The following is a 20,428-nucleotide window of genomic DNA, read 5'->3' as shown; positions in this document are numbered from 1 at the left end:
ACCGCGAGGTGCGTGCTGAATCCGGGCATTGCTCCCGCCTCCCCAGGCCGCAGGGCCTCCGGTGCCGTGCCCTGCCCGCACCTCGCCGGGACAGAGGAGATGCGGATTGTGCGGTGGGGGGAAGGGGGCTGTGGCACCAGGTCTGACACCACCTAACAGCAGGGGTGCCGAGTGGCCGCGGGTGGCGGGGCGCCCCAAGCCTCCGGCCCCAGTTTGCGCTGCTTCGGTGGCAGCCTCTTCCGCACTCCCTCGGCCTCCGGCTGGATCCCGTCTCTCCGGTGCTGACCCCGAAAGGCTCAGGGAAAGCTGGTGCCGGGATCGAGCTCCTGCAGGCGGAGGCGGACCTGGTCAGGGGAGGGGCGCGCGGGGACCAGTGGCCCGGGAACGGGCCCCGGACCAAATTAGGACATGCGGCCCGGTTTCCCCCACGCCCAGCCCGGCAGGATCAGACCCGCTCCCCGCGGCGGTGTGCGCCTAACAGGCTGCAGTGGGCGGGGCCGAGTGCAGCAGGCCCGCCCCCCGCCGGGCGGGTACCCGAGCGCCGCTTCCCTGGGAAGTCGGAGCCACACAGAGGGCGCGGGGAGGGCCAGGGTGACCGGTTTGGAGCCCGGGCTCGACCCCAGCCTTGACCGTGCTTCTCTCCACCCTGCCCACCCCAGCTGCAGCCTTTGGAGCGGTGGCGGGGAGGACACAGCGCCCAGAGCAGCGGCCTCCTGCCGGTATCTCGCCATGCAGGCCTCCGGTCCCGGGATGGGGACACCTGTGGCGGCACCCCTGACCTAGTCTAGCTCAGGAGAGTTCTGCTGGTCGGGCGCGCCCCCCACCGCCCGGGGCCAGGGCGGGAGGCACAGCCGTGAACCTTCACTGTGCAGGACCCACCCCACTCTTGTCCCGGCAGTCCTGCAGGCCTACCAATTGCGGGGCGGGGGGAGGGTCCCTGGGGGCGGTCAGGCTTCCGGGCTCCTTCCCTCTCAGCTCTGGGGCCATGTCCTCCCTTGGCGTATTGGAGTCAGGGCTGGGGTGACAGCTCCGGCATCCCTGTCCCCCTCTGACTCTCAGGGAAGGCCCTTCCCTCCTCCACAGGTGGAGCCCCTCTCTCCACTCCTTCTCCCTCCACTCCTGCTTCTCTCCCATGTAAAGGTGCAGTAGATACCAGCTTCACCACTGTGTTAGGACAACCTACTTTCTGGGGCAGAGGGCAGGGACAAGCTGAGTAACCAATATTCAGGTGGGAGGTGGGGACTTGATCTGAGGCCAGGGGATTACCTGGAGGCCTGCAGGGAGGAGGCAGCCAATGGGAAAAACTTTCTGGGAAGGTGCTGGTCCTGAGCTGGAGGGCAGAGAGTGAGAGGGGCAGTCAGTGAAGGGGTGGAGGGTCAGGCAGAGCCGCCAGCACAGGGGAAGCGGCTCACGTGTCTCCAGGCAGGGGGTGTCATGGGGAGCAGAGTGGGACGATTTGTAGCATTAATTGTGGGGAATCAGACACAGGTCAGAGACGTGCAGGACATGCTGTGGTCTGGTGGGCATCCTGGTTTCCCGCTTTAGCCACATGTAGGGCAGGACTGTCATGAAGCAGTGGGAGGTCTGGATGCCTGGGCTGAATCCTTGGTTCCCCTTTGTAATCTGGGAACCCATCTCACTGAGAGTAAGAACTATGCAGAGGTGAAAAGGTCACCCTCCGGGTGAGGGAGCTGTGGGGCAGGGCCCACATCGGTGTCCGTGTTACCACTCCTGGCAGTGTGCCCACTTCTGGACCACCGTTCTGGGTCTGTGGTGTTGGGAGTGGTGTCGCTGTCTGCCGAGACCCAGGGAAGCAGGCCGGGGGCTGCACCCTGGGATGCGGGGTGAGGAGGCTGCTGCTCCCGGAATCTCAGGTCTGACACACAGAGGTGCTGAGTGAGTACTTAATCATCACAGAAAACTGGATGCCTGGGGACATGGAGGCCAGAGGTCTGGAAAACCTGCGGTGAGGCTTGGAGAAAGTTCACTGGGCCATCCAGTGGCCTCCTGTCCCCATACCTGCACCAGTGCACCAGAGCCACCAGCCTCGGAGCCTCTGATGGGCCCCACACCCTTCACATCACTGGCCCATCTGCTGTCTTTACAAAAATTGAGGCCCAGAACTCAGGTCCTGACTCCCAGCCCAGTGCTCCTCCAGGAGCCTCCCGGGCTCCTGCTGCACCTTAGCAGCGTCTGAGAAACTCTGGTGAGGCCTGTCTGCAAAAGGCCTGAAGCCCTTCTCTGCCGGAGCAGTGAACCCTTGGCTAACTCCCTTTGCAAGGACACACACTGTGAGCCTCAGCTTCCCTGCCTCAGGCAGCAAGGACCGGATGACATACTTAGAGGCCTGGCCAGGGGCATTCCGGCCCAGGACACATGGCAGCGTTGAGCACTGAGCACCTGACTCAACTCACAGGTGCCTGAACGTCCAAACAGCTGGCCAACACAAAGGTCCACGGGGCTTGGGGCTGGAGCCCCGGCCTCCGGGTGTGCCTGGTGACTGCTGGACCTCCCATGCCTGTCTGTAAAGTGCTGAAAAGCCGCTGCTGGGCACTAGACCAGAGACAGAAGTGTGTGGCTTGTCCTTTGACCTGAAACTCGAGAGGTGGGCATGTCAAGCCAGCAGAATCCCGGCCTTGCCTACCAGGGCAGCCTGGGGACCACTGTTCCAAACAGACAGCCACTCTGGGGGTTGCTCCTGTGGGTGCCAGCCCTGTGTCCAGGAGGCCTTAGGTGGCAAAACAGTCATCTTGCATTTGATCTGGCCACAGGCCTGGGAGAACAGGACAATGAGCTGAGGGTAGGGAAACTTTGGTTTTCCTTGGCATTTAGAAAATAAAATTTTAATTATGAGGTAATTTTAGATTTACAGAAAAGTTACAGAGACAGTTAGCATTCCTGTAGACTCTCCACCCCGTTTCCCTAATGTTAACATCTGGGACAGTCATGGTACAATTGTACTGAGAGATTGACTTTGGTACTTAGTATTAATTAAATTTCATGAGTTTCTCTGCTCCTGCCCTTTTTTCTGTTCCAGGATCCAACATTGCATTTGGAGGGAGGTGGGGGTAAGGCATTCCTGGCAGGTGGAGTGGCAGAGGCAAAGGCCAGAAGCAGGGACTCATTACCAAGTTCCCTCCCCTGTCTGCCTGACAAAGAACTGGCTAGATGGAAGGTGCTGAGAGGTGGGAGGCAGGTGGGGTGATGGGCTGGGGGTCGGGTGCAGAGGTGACTGGGATCCTGGGAAACATCCCTGGAGGTTGGAGCAGGGAGATGACAGGCTGACGGAGGTGTCAGAGGGGCGGAGCAGGGTAGGATCCTGAGCTGGGGTTTCCTGGCAGTGCCCAGCACTGGAGTGGCCTTGGGCTGAGTCTTAGCCCCGCCACACTTCCTTGCAAGGTGATGTCACCTCCCTGCACCACTGTTTTCTCAGCTGTTAAATGGATGGAAGATGAAACGAGATGCAGCACAGCCACAAGAAATCCACCAAACCAACACAGAGCTAAAAAAAACTTTAAAAATTCCCATCAATTCACATCATTGCTCTGAGCCCCAAGTCTCCATCCTCAAGATGGAAAGGACACACCTGCTTCTGGGCAGAAGGGCAGCTGCTGACTGTCCCTCTTCCCAGGGCCTCCCTGAGCACCCCTGAGCCAGGGGCTGCTACATCCCTGCCACAAGGGGCTCCTGGGCCTCTCCAGCTCCAGGACGGCTGGGGGCAGCCCTGCGCTTCCAAGCGCACAGCCCTAAGGTGACCTTGGGAGAAGGCCTTGCACTGCCCAGTTGCAAAACAGAAAAATCACAGCGCAGAATGCGGTGTTCCGCGCCCCCTCCCCCAATCCCCTGAGCAGAGTTTGGAGGCCTCGCTCTGCCTGGGGCCAGGCCCCTGGATCCGCAGCATTCACTTACTCCAGATTCAGGGTGATGCCTCCCAGGCGGGTGGTCGCCCCCTCTCCACCCACGCCAGGCCTCCAGCTGCGCTCCCCCCACCCCGCCGCCACCAGACCTCTGGGGCCACGTGCACCCCCACCCTCCACTCTCGCGGCCAGCCGTGACGAGGTGCAGCCGGGCCTCCTGGACCCCCGAGGGCCAGGGAGTCGGGGGGGGGGGGAGCGGCGGCCGGCCCCCGCCCCGCCCCGCCCCCTCGGAGGCTCCCGGGCCGCCCCGCCCCCGCCCCGGCCTCCCGCCGCCGCCCCTTTGTTCCGCCGGCCAATCGGCGGCCTCCTTGACTAAATAAGGCGAGGAGGGCGCCCGGCGCCCCCTGTCCGTTACTTCCGCCCCCCGCCCGGCCGGTGACTCAGGGCCGGCGGCGGGCGGAGACGGGGCTGCCAGGGCTGCGGCTTCCCGGGCGGCGGGCGGGGCTCCGGCGGCGCCGAAATGGCCAAATATGGCTGCGCCGCGCGCCGCTGTCCCCGACCCGCACACCTGCGGCCGCACCTTGACCCACTCCCCCCACCCCCGCCGGGTGACACATCCGCGGAAGCAGCAGCAACTCCCCCACCCAACCCCGCGCCGGCTGACCGAGAGCGCCCGCTCCCCTCCCCCGCAGCCCCGGCCCTGCCGGTTGGGGGCTGGCAGCCTACCGAAGGGGAAGCCCCGGGAATCTCGGGACTCCAAGACCCCGCCCCCTCCCCCCCACGACCCTTCGCCCGTGTCCCCAGCGCCTTGCCAGGTGGGGAAAAGAGCAGGGGGGACGGGGACAGAGGTCCAACGGCCTCTGCCCCCTCCCAATCTGTCCCCCGAGGTAGCCTGGGCACACCAGACAAAGGAGTGCCAGAGCGAGCTGGAGCCCGAGGAGAGGAAGCCCCCGCAGTCTAGGGGGCCTGACTGGAACGTGGTGTGGGCGGACACAGGGCGCGAGGCCTTGGATGCTGGACACTTCCCACTTCGCGTGTGACATCTTGGGACCCGCGTGTTGCAGGCGTCCTCGCACACTGACGCCCCCACCTGGGGGTTGAAGGCCCGTGTTTGTGCCCAAGGGCGCCAGGAAGTGTGGACTTTCCGGAGGCCCATCCCCAGGCTCTCCATGGGTGGGGCACACATCTGATGGACAGCAGCCTTGCCTAGCGCCCTGGAAAGTAGGGAGTCGGGGACCCAGCTAGGTCTGGTGGCAGGAGTGGCCATAGGCAAAGCCTTGGCGTCTGCGTGCCTGCAGTCCGCTGGTGAGCTGGGCGGCTGCTTTACCTGCCTAGCCCAACGTGCTTATCCGTTAATGTGGACACAAGATGACCTTGCAAGGATCTTGGGACGCCCGGCCTCGCCCCCTCACCCCCATCAGACACCTGCTCCGGTCCACCCCACTGGGGCCTTGGACGCGCCCCCACGTTGACTCTGCCTGACCCACTGCTACTCCTCTTGGGACAGTGCTCTTCCCCCATACCGCCTCTAATGTTTAATTCTGTTCTGAGCAATCCTGAAAGCTTACAAGTCAGTCCGAGGAAACCAGAGTACCTGGTTCCCTCGGGGCATAACCAAAGCACTGGCGGTGGCAGGTGTGACCAGGACCCTGCCAGGGATGACAAGTCTTTTAGCACAGGCTCATGGGGAAAAGGGCGCGCCCCGGGACCCGGGAGAACTCGCAGCCCCAGGCAGCCAGGGGCCAGCAAACCCACTTCAGCCGCGGCCCTTTCCCAAGATCATAAACAGAGAAGGTGAGCCCCTCAAAGTCTAGGGAGAGCTGACTGTTCGGGCAGTCTGCACTACCCTTCTCTGCCTCAGTTTCCCTACAATGCGCAAAGGTTATTAAAATGAAACGAAGTCCCACCCCTGCCCCAGCGGATGAGGGGGGGACCCCAAACCCGGAGTGGAGGCCGCGCCTAGGAACAACTGAGCCTACGGTTAGACGAGCAGGATACACAGGGTGTGGTAGAATCGGGCCTGTCTCTGGACCGTCAGGGACCCCGGGCAGGGCGCCCCAACTCCGGCGGAAGGGCCTACGCGGTGGTGGCCGCGCTGGGGGACGGGCAGCTCCTTCCCATCGTGACGGGGGCGACGGCGAGGTCATGGCTCCCCGGCACTCCCGCGGACCGCGGGGCACAAAGTGCCGCAAGGGCGGCCGGTGTAGGACCCCCCCCACCACTCTTCCCTCCCCTCCCCCAGCCCGGGGCCGGGAACCGGCCTTCACGGCCCGGGATCTCTGCAGGGCCTCAGAAAGAAAGCTCGCAGGGGGCGCTTGGGGACCAAAGTACCCCCTGCAGGGCCGGACAGCGGGGAAACACCCGGCTCCGGGTGCCGCCCAGCCCCGGGCCAGGCAGTTTCGGGGTGCAGCAGCCGGGCCCTCCCCCACGGCGCGCGGCAGTCCCGGGGCGGGGCGCAGCCTCCACAACGACCCCCGGGGAGCGCCCACTCTCCCTGCCCGCGCGCCAACCCGCGCCAACCCGCGCGGGGTCCTGCTCGGGGGTCTCGGGTGCGCGGGGGTGACACGGGCGGGGCGGTTGGGGGCGGTGCGGGCTGGGGGCGGGACCGGGCGCGGGGCCCCACGTGCCCTGGCCGGACGGGCCAATGGGCGCCCGGCGTTCGGAAAGATCGCCATATATGGACATGTTCTGGGGCCGCGCGCGCCGCCGGTCCGCGCGCGCTCCCCGCTCCGCTTAAATACTGGCGGGGGAGGCCGCGGTCGGTCTCACTCGCCGCAGCCGGCCCGCGCTCCGCGTCCTCTCGCCGCTCCGCCGCTCGCTCGTCCGCATCCCGCCGCCTCCGCCGGTAAGTGAACAGGTCTTTGCGGCCTAGTCCGTGTCAGTGTTCCCTCGCTCTTTCGCGGGCCCGCTACACGCTCCTGGGCCCGGAGGCCGGGCCGCGCCGCCGCCAGGAACAAAGGGCGGCCGGGTGGCTGGGCTGGGATGCTTCCCAGCGGGGCCGTGGCGGGAGTGCTGCCGGGGGAGGGGTCCAGGGCGGGGCCGGGCCGCCCCGGAACGACCGGGGAGTGAGGGCGTTACGTAAAAAAGCCTGCCTTGGTTCCAGGCGGTTATTCCGCTGCCAGGACGGCGGGCTCGGGGGAGGCGGGCCTCTGCAGGGGCCGTCCCGGCGCTGGGGAGCGCCTGAGTCGGTCGCCTCTTTGAACAGATCGCGATGGAAGAAGAAATCGCTGCTCTCGTCATCGACAATGGTTCTGGCATGTGCAAAGCTGGCTTTGCTGGGGACGACGCCCCCCGGGCTGTCTTCCCGTCCATCGTCGGCCGTCCCCGACACCAGGGCGTCATGGTGGGCATGGGGCAGAAGGACAGCTATGTGGGCGATGAGGCCCAGAGCAAGCGCGGCATCCTGACCCTCAAGTACCCCATTGAGCATGGCATCGTCACCAACTGGGACGACATGGAGAAGATCTGGCACCACACTTTCTACAACGAGCTGCGCGTGGCCCCCGAGGAGCACCCTGTGCTGCTGACCGAGGCCCCCCTGAACCCCAAGGCCAACCGTGAGAAGATGACCCAGGTAAGCTGCGCGGAGTTGCCTCGGCTGGTATATCTGTTTCACAAGTCATTTTGTGCTGTTTTTTTCTGAAATTCAAGTGTTTCTTTCGATATTTTCAGGGTTCTGTTCTTCTCCTGGCATTTCCTCCCTGAAGTCTCAAGGTTTCTTATTTGTGTTTCTGCCTGCTTCCTTTTCTTTTCTCCACACATCACATTTGTGGCATGCCGGCATGGTGTGTAAGCATGGGGTGGCTCTGTGTCCCTGCCCTTGACTGAGGAGCCCATTGCTTTCTCCAGATCATGTTCGAGACCTTCAACACCCCGGCCATGTACGTGGCCATCCAGGCCGTGCTGTCCCTGTACGCCTCTGGCCGCACCACTGGTATTGTCATGGACTCTGGGGACGGGGTCACCCACACGGTGCCCATCTACGAGGGCTACGCCCTCCCCCACGCCATCCTGCGTCTGGACCTGGCTGGCCGGGACCTGACGGACTACCTCATGAAGATTCTCACGGAGCGCGGCTACAGCTTCACCACCACTGCTGAGCGGGAGATCGTGCGCGACATCAAGGAGAAGCTCTGCTACGTCGCCCTGGACTTCGAGCAGGAGATGGCCACCGCCGCCTCCAGCTCCTCCCTGGAGAAGAGCTACGAGCTGCCCGACGGCCAGGTCATCACCATCGGCAACGAGCGCTTCCGGTGTCCAGAGGCGCTTTTCCAGCCCTCCTTCCTGGGTAGGTGTCAGGCGGTGTGAGGCTGTCGAGGGCCAAGGTGCCTCTCAACTTGAACGCGTGATCCTAAGGGAGAGCTTTGTCTCTTAGGAATGGAGTCGTGTGGCATCCACGAGACCACTTTCAACTCCATCATGAAGTGTGACGTCGACATCCGGAAGGACCTGTACGCCAACACAGTGCTGTCTGGTGGGACCACCATGTACCCCGGCATCGCCGACAGGATGCAGAAGGAGATCACGGCCCTGGCCCCCAGCACGATGAAGATCAAGGTGAGTCCAAGGTGGCTGTGGGCTTGGGCCGGGAGGCCTTGCTGGGAAGACTGTGCCACCGACTAAAATCACATCTCTGTCTTTGCAGATCATCGCTCCTCCTGAGCGCAAGTACTCCGTGTGGATCGGGGGCTCCATCCTGGCCTCACTGTCCACCTTCCAGCAGATGTGGATCAGCAAGCAGGAGTACGACGAGTCGGGCCCCTCCATCGTCCACCGCAAATGCTTCTAAACGGACTGCGGGCAGATGCGTAGCATTTGCTGCATGAGTTAATTCAGAAGTATAAATTTGCCCTGGCAAATGTACACACCTCATGCCAGCCTCGTGAAACTGGAATAAGCCTTTGAAAAGAAATTTGTCCTTGAAGCTTGTATCTGGCATCAGCACTGGATGGTAGACTTGTTGCTGATCTTGACCTTGTATTCAAGTTAGCTCTTCCCTCGGTGTACGTTTAATACCCTGTGCATATCTTTGATTTAAACCCCTAGTTACATGCGGCTCCGTCACTTGTCGTGGCTGAGGTGAGAACATGTTTGTGGAAGAGAAACTCGTTGGCTTGATGTGAATCCGGGAGACCCCGCGTCTCTTGGTTGTGCAGGGTATTGACGTGTGAGAGCTGCCTATTCCAGGGTTCCCTCGAGGCTGCAGGAGTCCTGAACCTGTTGTCATTTCTGTCCCGCCAGCCTGACGGGCTTGGGAAGGTCCCAGCCTTAGGACCCACTTTCCTTTCTCCCCCGGTTTTCCCGCCAGATCACCAAGGGTCGTTCCTTGCCTTGAGTTGGAAGACGGTTTGCATTCACACCTGTAAATTTATTCATCCTTTTAATTTATGTAAGGTTTTTGTACGCAATTCTCAATTTAAGAGATGACAACAAATTTTGGTTTTTCTACTGTCACGTGAGAACATTAGGCCCCAGCAACGCGTCATTGTGAGGAAATAAAAAGTGCTGCAGTAAATCGATCAGATTGGTGCCTCCTGCTTGGGGGGTGGGTGTCTTCGGGGGGTGGGACAGCAATGGGGCAACAACTCGTGGTTTCTCCCAAACCAGGGGTGTGATTGTGTTTTCAGAAATTACGGTCCTAGGAGGTCTTGGCACAGCTGGAGTCCCTGTCCTGGTGGTGTGGCTTCTAGGAAAGAGGGCCTAGGCCGTGCAGGACAGTGCCCCCTCCCCATCAAGCTGTGGCAGGAAGGGGTCTGCAAGTGGCCTTGCTTGGCAGCGTGACCTCGGGTACTTGGCAGGAGCTGTGCCGCGCACCGGTACTTGCAGCTGTGAGGGGGGGTGGCCCTCCAGCGCACAGGTGCTGTGGGGCGGGGCTTCTCTGTAAACTCGCCAGCCTGGAGCAAGCTTGGGATTGCATAGAACCCGACGTTCTGGGAACCTTGCCCCCCACTGTCGACTGTCACCTGGTGGTGTGAACGTGGCTGGCAGGCTCCAGGCTTCATCCTCCGCCTGTCGGTGAGGAAGGTGTAGTTCTGCTCACGGTGGGCAGAGTCTCCCCAGCTATTTCAGATTTTCAAACTTTATTCTTTGCAGGTGGGGTCTGGGAGGTGCGATTTCTTCACTAGATTGAAAATGCTTAAGGATCTGGAAGAACTTGAATTTGAAACAGAGAAGAAAGATTTAAAGCCTGTGCTGTTGGGAATTGTCTTGGGGTCCCGGGGAGGGAGGCTGTGGTGTGGGGTCAGGAGCAAGGGGCCCCAAGAGCAGGACTGAAGGAGCAGAAAGTGGGCCCTGCCAGGCCCGGGGCTCCATCCTGCCTTGGCCCTGTCCCCTTGCTCCCAGGGACACTGTGACAGCCCCTGCCCCCACCTGGGGAACACAGCGATGGGTCAGAAGCCACTTTTTTGCCCTGGGCAACATTCTTCTTTCAGTCAGGACTAGAAAATCTGATTCGAAGCATGAGTGGTTCCAGGGACCAGGATGGGCCGGGCTCACGAGGAGAGAACAACTTTCTTAGGACGTGGAGGAGAAAGGTGGCTGCCTGGTGCGGCCACGCCGCCTGGCCAGATCCCGGGTCCATCCACCCTTCTTGGCATTGGGCCCGGTGGGCGAGTCCATCTACTCTGTGCCTCTGTCCCCTTTGCAAAAGGGACACGGAGGCCCAGACACCTCTGCACATGTGGAAGGGGCACGTGTTGGCCCACCTCCTGCTCCTGGGGGTAGCGAGATTGCCTGCAGCATGGAGACTCGCCTCCCTTTGTGGCGCTCTGGGGACAGTAACCGATGTGAGAACCAGTCACTGAACTCACCGGCTGAAGGAGGGTGGCGAGGTGGTCTGGCCGCGGGTGCCCTGGGGAGCTGGGCACACTGCCCTGTGCCCACAGGTGGCACTTCCTCACGTCCATCAGAAAGAGGCTTAACTGCCAAAGAGGGTGGCCTCTCGCCTCTGGATGATCTCACCTCTGTTGGCATCTTTTCTTCAGGTGGCTCTGTACCAAGTGCACCAAAACGCTAGGCTTTGCAAAAGGAGATGGAGCTTCAGAGAAAGACGGACTGTAACTATTGTGACTTGAAAGTGAATCTGCTCAAACCAAAGCAAGACTTGGACAGTTCTGCCCACTTCTACAGAAAGAGAAAGGAGCGCTCTGCAGGAAGAACCCCACCAACAGAGCCAGCAGGCACTTGGGGTACAACGTCCTCACAGTGGAAAATGGGATTAACCTCCAGACCATGCAAAGACTGCAAATTAGCAAGAAAAGGTCAGGAGAATCTGTGGACAAGTGAGAGAAAAACATTCAAACGGGCCACTTAGGGAAGATGAAATCTCAAAGGCTAATGATCAGCTTATGAATGGAAGCGTCTGGAAGAGATGCCTCCTTGGAGAAGTGTCTCATACCCTGGGGGATACCATGGACAGCTGCCCAGGTAGTGCACTGCACAACTCGAGAGGGTGTTGCTCGTATATACGATGATGCTGTATCAGGCAGGTGAGGCTCAGTTATGCCCCTACAGTGACCCCACAATCTCACTAACTTACAACAATTAGGGGTTCTTTTTTGCTTACACTGTATGTCCATCTATGTTGGCTCATTCAATTCCAGCCTGTGTGTACAGGCAGACAGGAAATATTGCAGGTTTGGGTCCAGACCACCACAATAAAGCAAATATTGCCATAAAGAGAGTCACATGAATTTGTTGGTTTCCCAGTGCACATAAGAGTTAAGTTTATGCTGTGCTGTAGTCTGTTAAGTGTAGGATGGCATTATGTCTTAAAAAAAAAAAAAAACCCAATGTGTATACCTTAATTAAAAAACATCTTACTGCTAAAAAATGCCAACCACCTGAGCCTTCAGGGAGGCATAGTTGTAACATCAAAGATCACAGATCACAGGTCACCGTAACACACGTGACAATAATGAAAAAGCCTGGAATGTTGTGAGGATTACCAAAATGTGTCCAAGAGACACGAACTGAGTAAATGCTGTTGGAAAAAGGGGGCCAACAGTTTTGCTTGACACAGGGTTGCCACAAACCTTCAGTTTGTAAAAAACACAATAAAACGGGGTTCTGCCTGAACCATGGTTTCAGAATCGGCCATTACCGGTGGGAAACAACTTTACCAACCACAAGTATAGTCCAGGGCTCGTGTGCTGTTCTTCTGCCTCCAATCTTGCAGACCCCTTATTCCCAAAGTTACTTAGGTCAGCATCTTTCCCCAGGCCTCTGGGTGACGGCGGTTTCATACATTGTAAGAGTTACATTCTTTTCTCCCAGTCTGCATCCCTTCCTGGGATCCTCTGATCTCCTCAATGATTTTTTTTTAAAGCCTGTGTACGTTGTGGCTCACTTTTTCTGCTATATAGTTCTCCAGGTTTTGACGTTACATAGTGTCAGGTGTCTACCATCACAGGACTATGAAGAATAGCCTCCCCCCAAGCCCCCCAAATGCCCTATGCCTCATCTGTGATATCATCTCTCCACCCCCAAGCCCTGCAACCACTGACCTTTTTTTTAATTGAAGTATGGTTAGTTACAGTATGTCAGTTCCTGGTGTGCAGCACAGTGTCCCTGTACTGACTTTTTTCTGTCTCTAAAGTGTCGCCTTTCCCAGAAAGTCGTGTTGTTGGAATCACACAATCTGGGGCCTTTTCAGATTGGCTTCTCTCACTTGACAACACGCATTTAAGATTCCTCCCTGTTTTTGTCCTTGTTTAAGACTGCCTTCCTTTTTACCACCGAAAAGGCATCAGTTGTCGGATATTCTAGTTTGTTTAACCTGTGGAAGGACATCTTGGTCGCTTCCAGTTTTTGGTAATTACAAATTAAGCTGCTGTAAACATTTTTGGGGAGATTTTTGCATGGACGTAAGTTTCCAGATCAGTTGGACAAAAATTCTAGGAGCATAATTGCTGGACTGTATGGTAGGATCATTTCTCTTAGTGAGAAATGGCCAGACGGTTTTCACAAAGCAGCTGCACCATCCTGCGTTTCTGCCTGCAAATGGAAGCAAGTTCCTGTTGCTCTGAGTCCTCGCCAGCATTTGATGTTGTCAGTACTTTAGAATTTTAGTCATTTCCTAGCTATCAGTGGTGTCTCAGTGTGGTCTTAATCTGCGTTTTCCTGGTGAATAATGATGTTGAGTATGTCTTTATGTGTCTATTGACCTATTCTACCTCTTTTGTGAAGCATATGTTCTAATTTGCCCATTTTTATTGAGTTGTTGGTGTTTTTATTATTGAGTGGCAAGAGTTCTTTATATATTCTGGATACTAATAATTTGTCAGATGCATTTATTGCAAATACTTTCTCTCACTCTGTAACTTTCCTTTTCTTTCTTTGTTTTTTTTTTTTTTGCCATGCCACAAGGTTTTTTGTTTTGTTTTTCTTTTTGTTTCTGTTTTGTTTGGGGGCCTTTTCAATTTTTAATGGTGTACTCGGAGGACAGAAGCTTAAAGTTTTGCTGACATCCGAGTACCCGTCTTTTCCTTTTATCATTGTGCGTTTTGCGTACTGCTGTAATGTCATCAAGATTTTCTCCTGTTTTTTTTCCCCCCCAGTAATTCTATGGTTCTACCTTTTGCGTTTAGATCTAGGATTCAAAGTGGATTTTTGTGAATGGTGTGAGATAAGAGTTCATTTTTCTCCCACAAAAGTATTCAGTTGTTCCAGCACCATTAAAAAAAAAATCTGTTCTTTTTTTAAAAAAAAATTTATTTTAAAAAATTTATGTATTTTTTGGGGGTAGGTAATTAGGTTATTTATCTATTTATTTTAATGGAGGCACTGGGGACTGAACCCAGGACCTTGCTGCATGCTAAGCATGTGCTCTACCACTGAGCTGTACCCTCCCCCTCCAGCACCATCTGTTGAAAAGACTTTCCTCTCCTTGTTGAATTGTCAAAAATCAACTGGCTATATGTCTATCCTGTCCCATTGACCTATATACACCCTTTCATGCTCATGCCACACTGTCCTGGTAATTTTAGCTTTGTGTATGTATTTAGTCTCGAAATCGAGTGGTGTACGTCCTCCAACTTCATTCTTTTTTCTTAGAATTGTTTTGGCTGTTCCAAGACCTTTGCATACCACGTCCATTTTAGAGTCTGGTTGTCATTTTTGTGCAAACAGAAGCCTCCTGGGATTTTGATGAGGACTGCATTAAGTCTACCGTTCAGCTTGAGAAGATTTGCCATCTTAACAATACTGAGGCTTCCGAATAATGAAGTTTTCTGCCCCTCTGTCTATTTAGGTTTTCTTTCATTTCTGTCAGTCAGATTTCTCAGTTTTCAGTTGAGAAGTGGTGCGCAGCTTTTCCTCGGTGCATTCTTAGGGATTTGATGTTTTTGGCTGCACTGTAAATGGTATTGATCTTTTCACTCTGCAGTCGCTCACTGCTGGTTGGAGAAGCAGCAACAACACATTCCGCGTGCGGGCCTGGCATCCCGTGATCTTGCTAATTCTAGAAGCAGGTGTTCTGCGTGTAGGACGAAATCCTGTGAGTAAGGAATGCTTCACTTTCCCCTTTCAGAGATAGCTGCCTTTCATTTAACTTATTATTTTTGTCTTATTATGCTGGCTGGCATCTCCAGTAAGATAACTCACCAGACTGAACAGGAGTGAGGAGGACAGACACCCGTTCTCACGTTGCGGGGAGAGCTTTCTGCATGCCATTGTTCAGTGTGGTCAGCTGCGGGGTTTTCAGAGCGTGCCCTGATTTCTGAGGGGGAGGTAGTTAGGTTTCCCCACTGATTTCTGCTTGGAGGAGGTACCGGGGATTGAACCCGGGAGCTCGCGGGTGCTGAGCATGCGCTCTGCCGCTTGAGAGATCCCCTTCCCCCTGGGGAGTCTTCGTCAGGTTCAGGAATCTGCCTTCTATTTTTATCTTGATAGGAGTGGTTTTTTTTAATCATAAATGGGTGTTGAATGTTGTCAGCTGATTTTTCTGCATCACGGAGAGGACCTGGGTCCGCCCCCTTCGCTCCGTTGCCGCGGTGGCTGACGTCGAGCGGCTTCCGAGGGTGACGGCGGCCGCGTGCTCCTGCGTGAGCCCTTCGCCCCGCGCTGCGGCTCTCCTGTGCGCTGCCGGTTCACTTGCTGGTCTGTGAGGCGTTTCTGCACCAGCGCTTCCGAGCGATGCCTGTTCGCACGCGGCGTTCTTCCCTTGCGGTGTCTTTGCTGACTTTCGGAGTCAGGGTTTGTGATTTCTCTCTTTTTCTCCTTGAGCGGTTTTATGAGTTTGTTAGGGCTGCCCCAGACTTGAGGTGGGGTGGGGCTTAAGCAATGAACACTCGTTTCCTCACAGTTCCGGAGGTTGAAAGTCTGCGATGCAGGCGCAGGGTGGTTCCTCCCGAGCCCTCTCTCCTGGGCGTGCAGACGGCCCTCTCCTCCGGGTGCCCACGTGGGCGTCCCTCTGGGTGTCTGTAACTTCATTTCCTGTCATAAGGACACAGTCACGTGGGATTAGGGCCCACCTACATGACCTCATTTTAACTTAATTACTTCTTTAAAGGCCCCCATCTCCAAATACGGTCACGTTCTGAAGTCCTGGGGGGGTTAAGACCGGCACACGTAAATTTTGTAGGAGGGACACAATTCAGCCCATAATACCCAGTGTAGCTAAAGGTTTATCCACATTATTCAAGTTCTCAAAGAACTAGCTTTTTCTTTCATTGATATTTCTCTCCTGCATATTTATTTTCTGTATCATGTTCGTTGATGTTTGCTATTTTCTTTGCCTTTCCTTCTATTTTGGATTTATTCTTCTCTTCTTTCTTCTATGTCTTAAGACAGAAGCATTGATTTTGGACCTTTCTTTTTCTTTTTAATTTTTTAAAAAATGTTACTGAAGTATAGTTGGTTACAACGTGTCAGTTTCTAGTGTACAGGAGACTGTCCCAGTGAGGCATATGTATGTGTGTGTGTATATATATATATATATTTGTTTTCATAATCTTTTCCATTAACAGTTATTCAAGATATTGAATATAGTTCCCTGTGCTGTACAGAAGAAATTTGTTTTTTATCTATTTTTATATATAGTGGTTAACCTTTGTAAATCTCAAACTCCCAAATTTATCCCTTCCCATTCCCCTTTCTTCTTTTTTAAAATATAAACATTTAAAACTATCTACCCTCTAATCACTATTCTAGCTGCATCCCCCGAATGTTGATATACTGTGTTTTTGATATCATTTGGTTAAAAGATGTTAAAATGTCCCTTGTGATTTACTCGGTAATCCATGGGTTACTTTGAAAATTGTGGTTTACTTCCAAATAGTTTAAATTTTTACAGACTCTTTTTGTTGTTGTCTACGTTCATTCTCTTGTGATCAGAAAACATTTTGTATTTTTTCAGTCCTCAGAGCTTATGAAAACTTGTTTTATAGTCCAGAATTTAGTCAATTGTAAATTTTCTGTGTGCACTTGAAAAGCATACGCCTTCTGCCACATGGGTATAGTGCTCTATAATGTCAATCACGTCAAATTTTGATAGTGTTGTTCAAGTCTTCTGTGTCCTTACTGACTTTTTCTCTAATTGTTATTTCAGTTTTGAAGAGAAAATTGTTGAAATCTCCAACTCATGAGTTTTCTGTGAGATTTCTGTCTCATGTATTCTGGAGCTCTGTTATCAGGTGCATATACCTCTAGGATTGCGTCTTTAGCTCTGGTGATATTCCTCATCCTTCAACTAACCTTGTCTGGTATTAATGTAGCAATGCCCCTTGCTCATGTTAGTGTTTGCATAACATAACAGAGTCCATTGTCTAACTTGGAACCTGTTTATATTTAACGTGTGTTTCTTGTGGGCATCTGTTCTTTTGGTCTTGTTTTTTTTCATCTAGTATGTTGATTTCTGATTTTAGACCATTTACATTTAGTGCAACTCTTGATATGATTGAGATTAAGTTCTACCATCTTGTTACTGAGTATTTTTTAGTTTATCACTTAATCTCTATTGACCAATTTCTTCTCTCTCTCTCACTCTCAGAGGTTTACTGTATATATTTTAAACGTATCACAGTACACACATAATGTGAGAACCTTACCATCATAGACTTCTGTTTCCATCCTCATGTATTCATGCTGGTTTTGCCATGTGTCACTTCTGCATGTGTTAAAGCCTGACCATGCATTGCTATTCATTTTTGATTTAGAGTCAGTTATATTTTAAAGAAATTAAAAACAGAAAAAATCTTTATCTGAATATTTCTCATTTTTGGTATTCTCTATTTCCACTTGATATCAATTTCCTTCTGTTTATAGCTCTAACTTTAACATTTCTTCTTCGTTTGCTGGCCATAAATGATCTCAGCTTCGTTTGTCTGCAAAAGTTTCAATTTGTTTTCATTTTTGAAGAGCATTTTCTCTGAATATAGAATTCAAAGTTGATAGGGTTTTTTTTTTTTTTCCCCCTTTTAGCTATTTCAACATGTCATTCAATTGTCTTCTGGTTTGCACTGTTTCTTGCAATAAGTCAGCAGTCACGCTTACCTCTGTTTCCCTAAATAAAACAAGTGTTTTTCCTCTGGCTGCTTTTAAGCTCTTCCCTTTATCATTGGCTTTCAAAATTTTGATGCAGGTGTGTCCTTATGTGATATTCTTTATCTTTACCTGGCTTGGGATCTGTCAGATTTGGGGATCTGTGCTTTTTTACGGTTTTCAACAAATCTGGAAAAATTTCAGCCATTATTTCTTCAAAGATTTTTTCCTGTCCTCTCCTCCTATCCTTCTGGGGTTCAATTACACATAAGGTAGGCTGACTGCTATCGTCCCACAGGTCACCGAAGTTCTCTTCAATTTTCTCACTTCTTTTCCCCTCTCCGTGACAGCTTGGATAGCTTCTCTTGGTGCATCCTCAGCTCATGGGCATTTTGCTTTGCCTGTCTCTCACTGGCAAGTCCACCTGGTTCATTCTTAATTTCAGCTGTTGTATTTCTCAGGTTTAGAAGTTCCATTTGGCTCTTTTATGCCAACTTTCTCTTTATCATGTTCCTGTTTTGTTGTAAATCTGTGAACAAACGTATCTATTTTAAAATCCTTGTCTGCTAGTTCCATCTTCTCTGCCACCTCTGGGTCTGTTTCTGTTGACTGATCTCTCTCTGGTATGGGTCATAGCTTCCTTCTGTACATGTCTAGTCATTTTTCATCAAAGTGTTACGTTGTTGAATCGCTGGACTTCACGGTCCTTTTGCTTTAGAGAGTTGGAGTTTGTTTTCACAGAAAGGCCACTTAGTTGCAGACATTTGATCTTTTTGAGGTAGTTTTAAAGCTTCATTAGATGGAGTCTAGATTAGCCTTTGATTCTGATTTAGCTCTGCTACTAGTGTGACTCTCACAGAATCTCCATGAAATTTCCTGGGTACTTAATGAGGTCTGCTGGGAACCCAGATGATTCTCCGTCGTGGGTTCTGGGAATTGTTCAGCTTCACAGCACCCCAGGGGCGGTTCTTTGCTGAGTCTCGTGGGGTTTCCTGAACGTGTGCACAGGTTACCATGTGCAATTAAGGGGACCTCCGTATGGGTTTCCAGAGCTTGTTCTCCGCAGAGCCCCCTCCTCAGGTGCCCTGCTTTGGAAATTCCAACCATCTCAGCATCTCCACACTCCGACCTCCGTGTCTCAGCTCACAGGGCCTTTGTGTTCTGTGCCTCAGTCCAGAAAGTCCCTCCAGACAGAAAGCCAAGAAGCCATAGGGCTCGCGTCTGTTCTCCTCCTCTCAGGGCCCACCGTCCCGGACTGCCCACTGTCCAGCGTCTGACAACAGCTGCTTCATGTCTTTTCTTTCCAGTTTTCCTTGTTTACGGCAGGAGGGAAAATCCCAGTTACCCCACGATGGCCAGGAGTAGAAAGTCCTTCTATCCTTTGTAATGTGTATATTGACATATTTCTACACATAAAGGGTATAGTCTCCCATGATCTGATTTTTCTTTCATTGACATGTTAGTGACGTCTTTCAAGTAAATGTATTTAAATACACCTTCTCACGGCTACGTGCTGCTTTGCTGTAGCGATTTGCCGCCAGTTAATTACCTCTCCACCGATGGCTACTGAGGTGACTCTGAAGTTCCTCACGGTTGCACATAACACAGCGAGGGCTGTTCTTACTTTGGGTCTTCGTGACATTTTCTTGGGCATGCTCACTTATCTAAACCTCTCAGCCAACCAACACTGAGCTTTCTTCAAGGGCATCTGCGATTGAAGTCTTTTCCTACTGTTCATGGGGAAATTTCTGTTTAAATGTGGAGACTCTTCCAGACCTTTCTGCCAACTAGATTCAAGTCAGGCAGTCCTGTGCAACTGGCTTCTTGCTTTCAGTACATAATATTTCATCAGACTTGGCCAGGACAACCACGGGTCCACCCTGCTCTTTTCACTTGGTATTATAACCCAAGCATTTCCCCATTTCCCCAATTCATTCCATATTCCTTGGAGGATGGCTGGGCCAGGAGTCACGTACTCTCCTCATCGCAAAAGGTGGATGCTGCCACAGGTTGTGGTTATAATCAGCCCCGTCGTGATGACATGAGTGTTAGAGGTTCCCCATCACTCCGACCTCCTTGAGAGACGATACCTAACATGAAATTACTGGGCCACAGGGTGTAGCTACTTGTCATCTGTTCATACACATTGACAAACTACTTTCCAAAAAGCTGTGCCCATTTCCGTCCAGCAAGTTATGGAACCTCCTTCTTAGCTAAGGTTAACGGCCCAGGCTCCAGGAGCCCAGCACACCCACCACCAACCCTGAATCACACTGGGAGGAGAGGCGGCATAGATCCCGCTCGCGCAGTGGGCGCTGACAGGAGGGGGATGGCAGGGGTGGCAGCGGGTCTTGTGGATACTTGCTGTGTGGCACCGGTGGTCTTTTGCTGCGCGGAGGTGGCTGGAGCCAGCTCTGCAGCAGGATCTCGGGTGTGCTCCCCAGCGGCACAACCCCTGATCCTGACTCCCCCACCCCTGGTAATCTGTGAGCCTCCCAGAATCTTGTTAAAAGAGTCCTCTTCTGCTTGGATATGCCAGGGTCTTCCCACCTGGGTCAGGCAGGCCTGCTCTGCCCCTCCCCGATATTCACTCGCACTTCTCCTTTTGTTGGAGGTGCCAAGCCCCAGGGACGGAGCACGTTTGGCCAGTGCCAACCATGACCAGCCGGCTCCCTGCTGCCTCGGAACCCCTCACAGGGTGGGAGGTCCTGTGCCCTCTTCTGGTCAACAAGGCCTAAGGGGGAATCCGCTGCAGGGGCTTCTGGGAGAGGCTTCTTTCTCCCTAGAAGAGGGGACACATGTGACTGGCATGGCCTCTTCTTCCTTTCTTTGGCCTTGACTGTGGAAGCATTTGTGGTGTGTGGCATTCCAGCAGCCACCTTATGAACCATGAGGACAAAAGCCCAAGTCCACCTGCTGCGGATGCGGGTGCAGAAGGACTGGCAGAGTCTGGGTCCCTGATGGGGACAACACCTCGCCTCTGGGCTCCTGGTTATATGAGGAAAATAAGCCCCTATGAGTTTAATCTCCTGTTAATTGGATATTCCATTACTTGTATAGGAATTTATTCCTAATACCCCATTTTCACCTGG

The 20,428-nt window shown here is 53.5% G+C and overlaps 2 protein-coding genes across 3 annotated transcripts; one reads left to right on the top strand and one right to left on the bottom strand.

The window, feature by feature from the left end:
• Nucleotides 1-3,301: 3,301 nt before the first annotated feature.
• On the bottom strand, nt 3,302-5,124 carry LOC141573673 (uncharacterized). Its single transcript, XM_074343965.1, has 2 exons — nt 3,910-5,124; nt 3,302-3,433 (listed from the first exon to the last, which is right to left on the bottom strand). The coding sequence occupies exons 1-2, from the start codon at nt 5,122-5,124 to the stop codon at nt 3,374-3,376; spliced, it is 1,275 nt and encodes a 424-aa protein (XP_074200066.1). The 3' UTR covers nt 3,302-3,373.
• Nucleotides 5,125-6,553: 1,429 nt separating this feature from the next.
• Nucleotides 6,554-9,376, top strand: ACTG1 (actin gamma 1). Of its 2 annotated transcripts, none has more exons than XM_074343967.1 (5): nt 6,554-6,702; nt 7,063-7,431; nt 7,707-8,145; nt 8,233-8,414; nt 8,503-9,376. In XM_074343967.1, exons 2-5 carry the CDS (start codon nt 7,069-7,071, stop codon nt 8,644-8,646), a joined length of 1,128 nt encoding a protein of 375 aa, XP_074200068.1. In that variant the 5' UTR covers nt 6,554-6,702; nt 7,063-7,068; the 3' UTR covers nt 8,647-9,376. The 2 variants fall into 2 exon arrangements, with proteins under 2 accessions (XP_074200068.1, XP_074200069.1); XM_074343968.1 differs by lacking the exon at nt 6,554-6,702 and adding an exon at nt 7,530-7,571 and having other exon boundaries at nt 7,354-7,431.
• The last annotated feature ends 11,052 nt before the right edge of the window (nt 9,377-20,428 follow it).

Source organism: Camelus bactrianus, chromosome 16 (genome assembly GCF_048773025.1).
Source record: "Camelus bactrianus isolate YW-2024 breed Bactrian camel chromosome 16, ASM4877302v1, whole genome shotgun sequence".
NCBI lineage: Eukaryota > Metazoa > Chordata > Mammalia > Artiodactyla > Camelidae > Camelus > Camelus bactrianus.
Note: the sequence above shows the minus strand (reverse complement) of the source record. Positions and strands in the feature narration are given on the sequence as shown.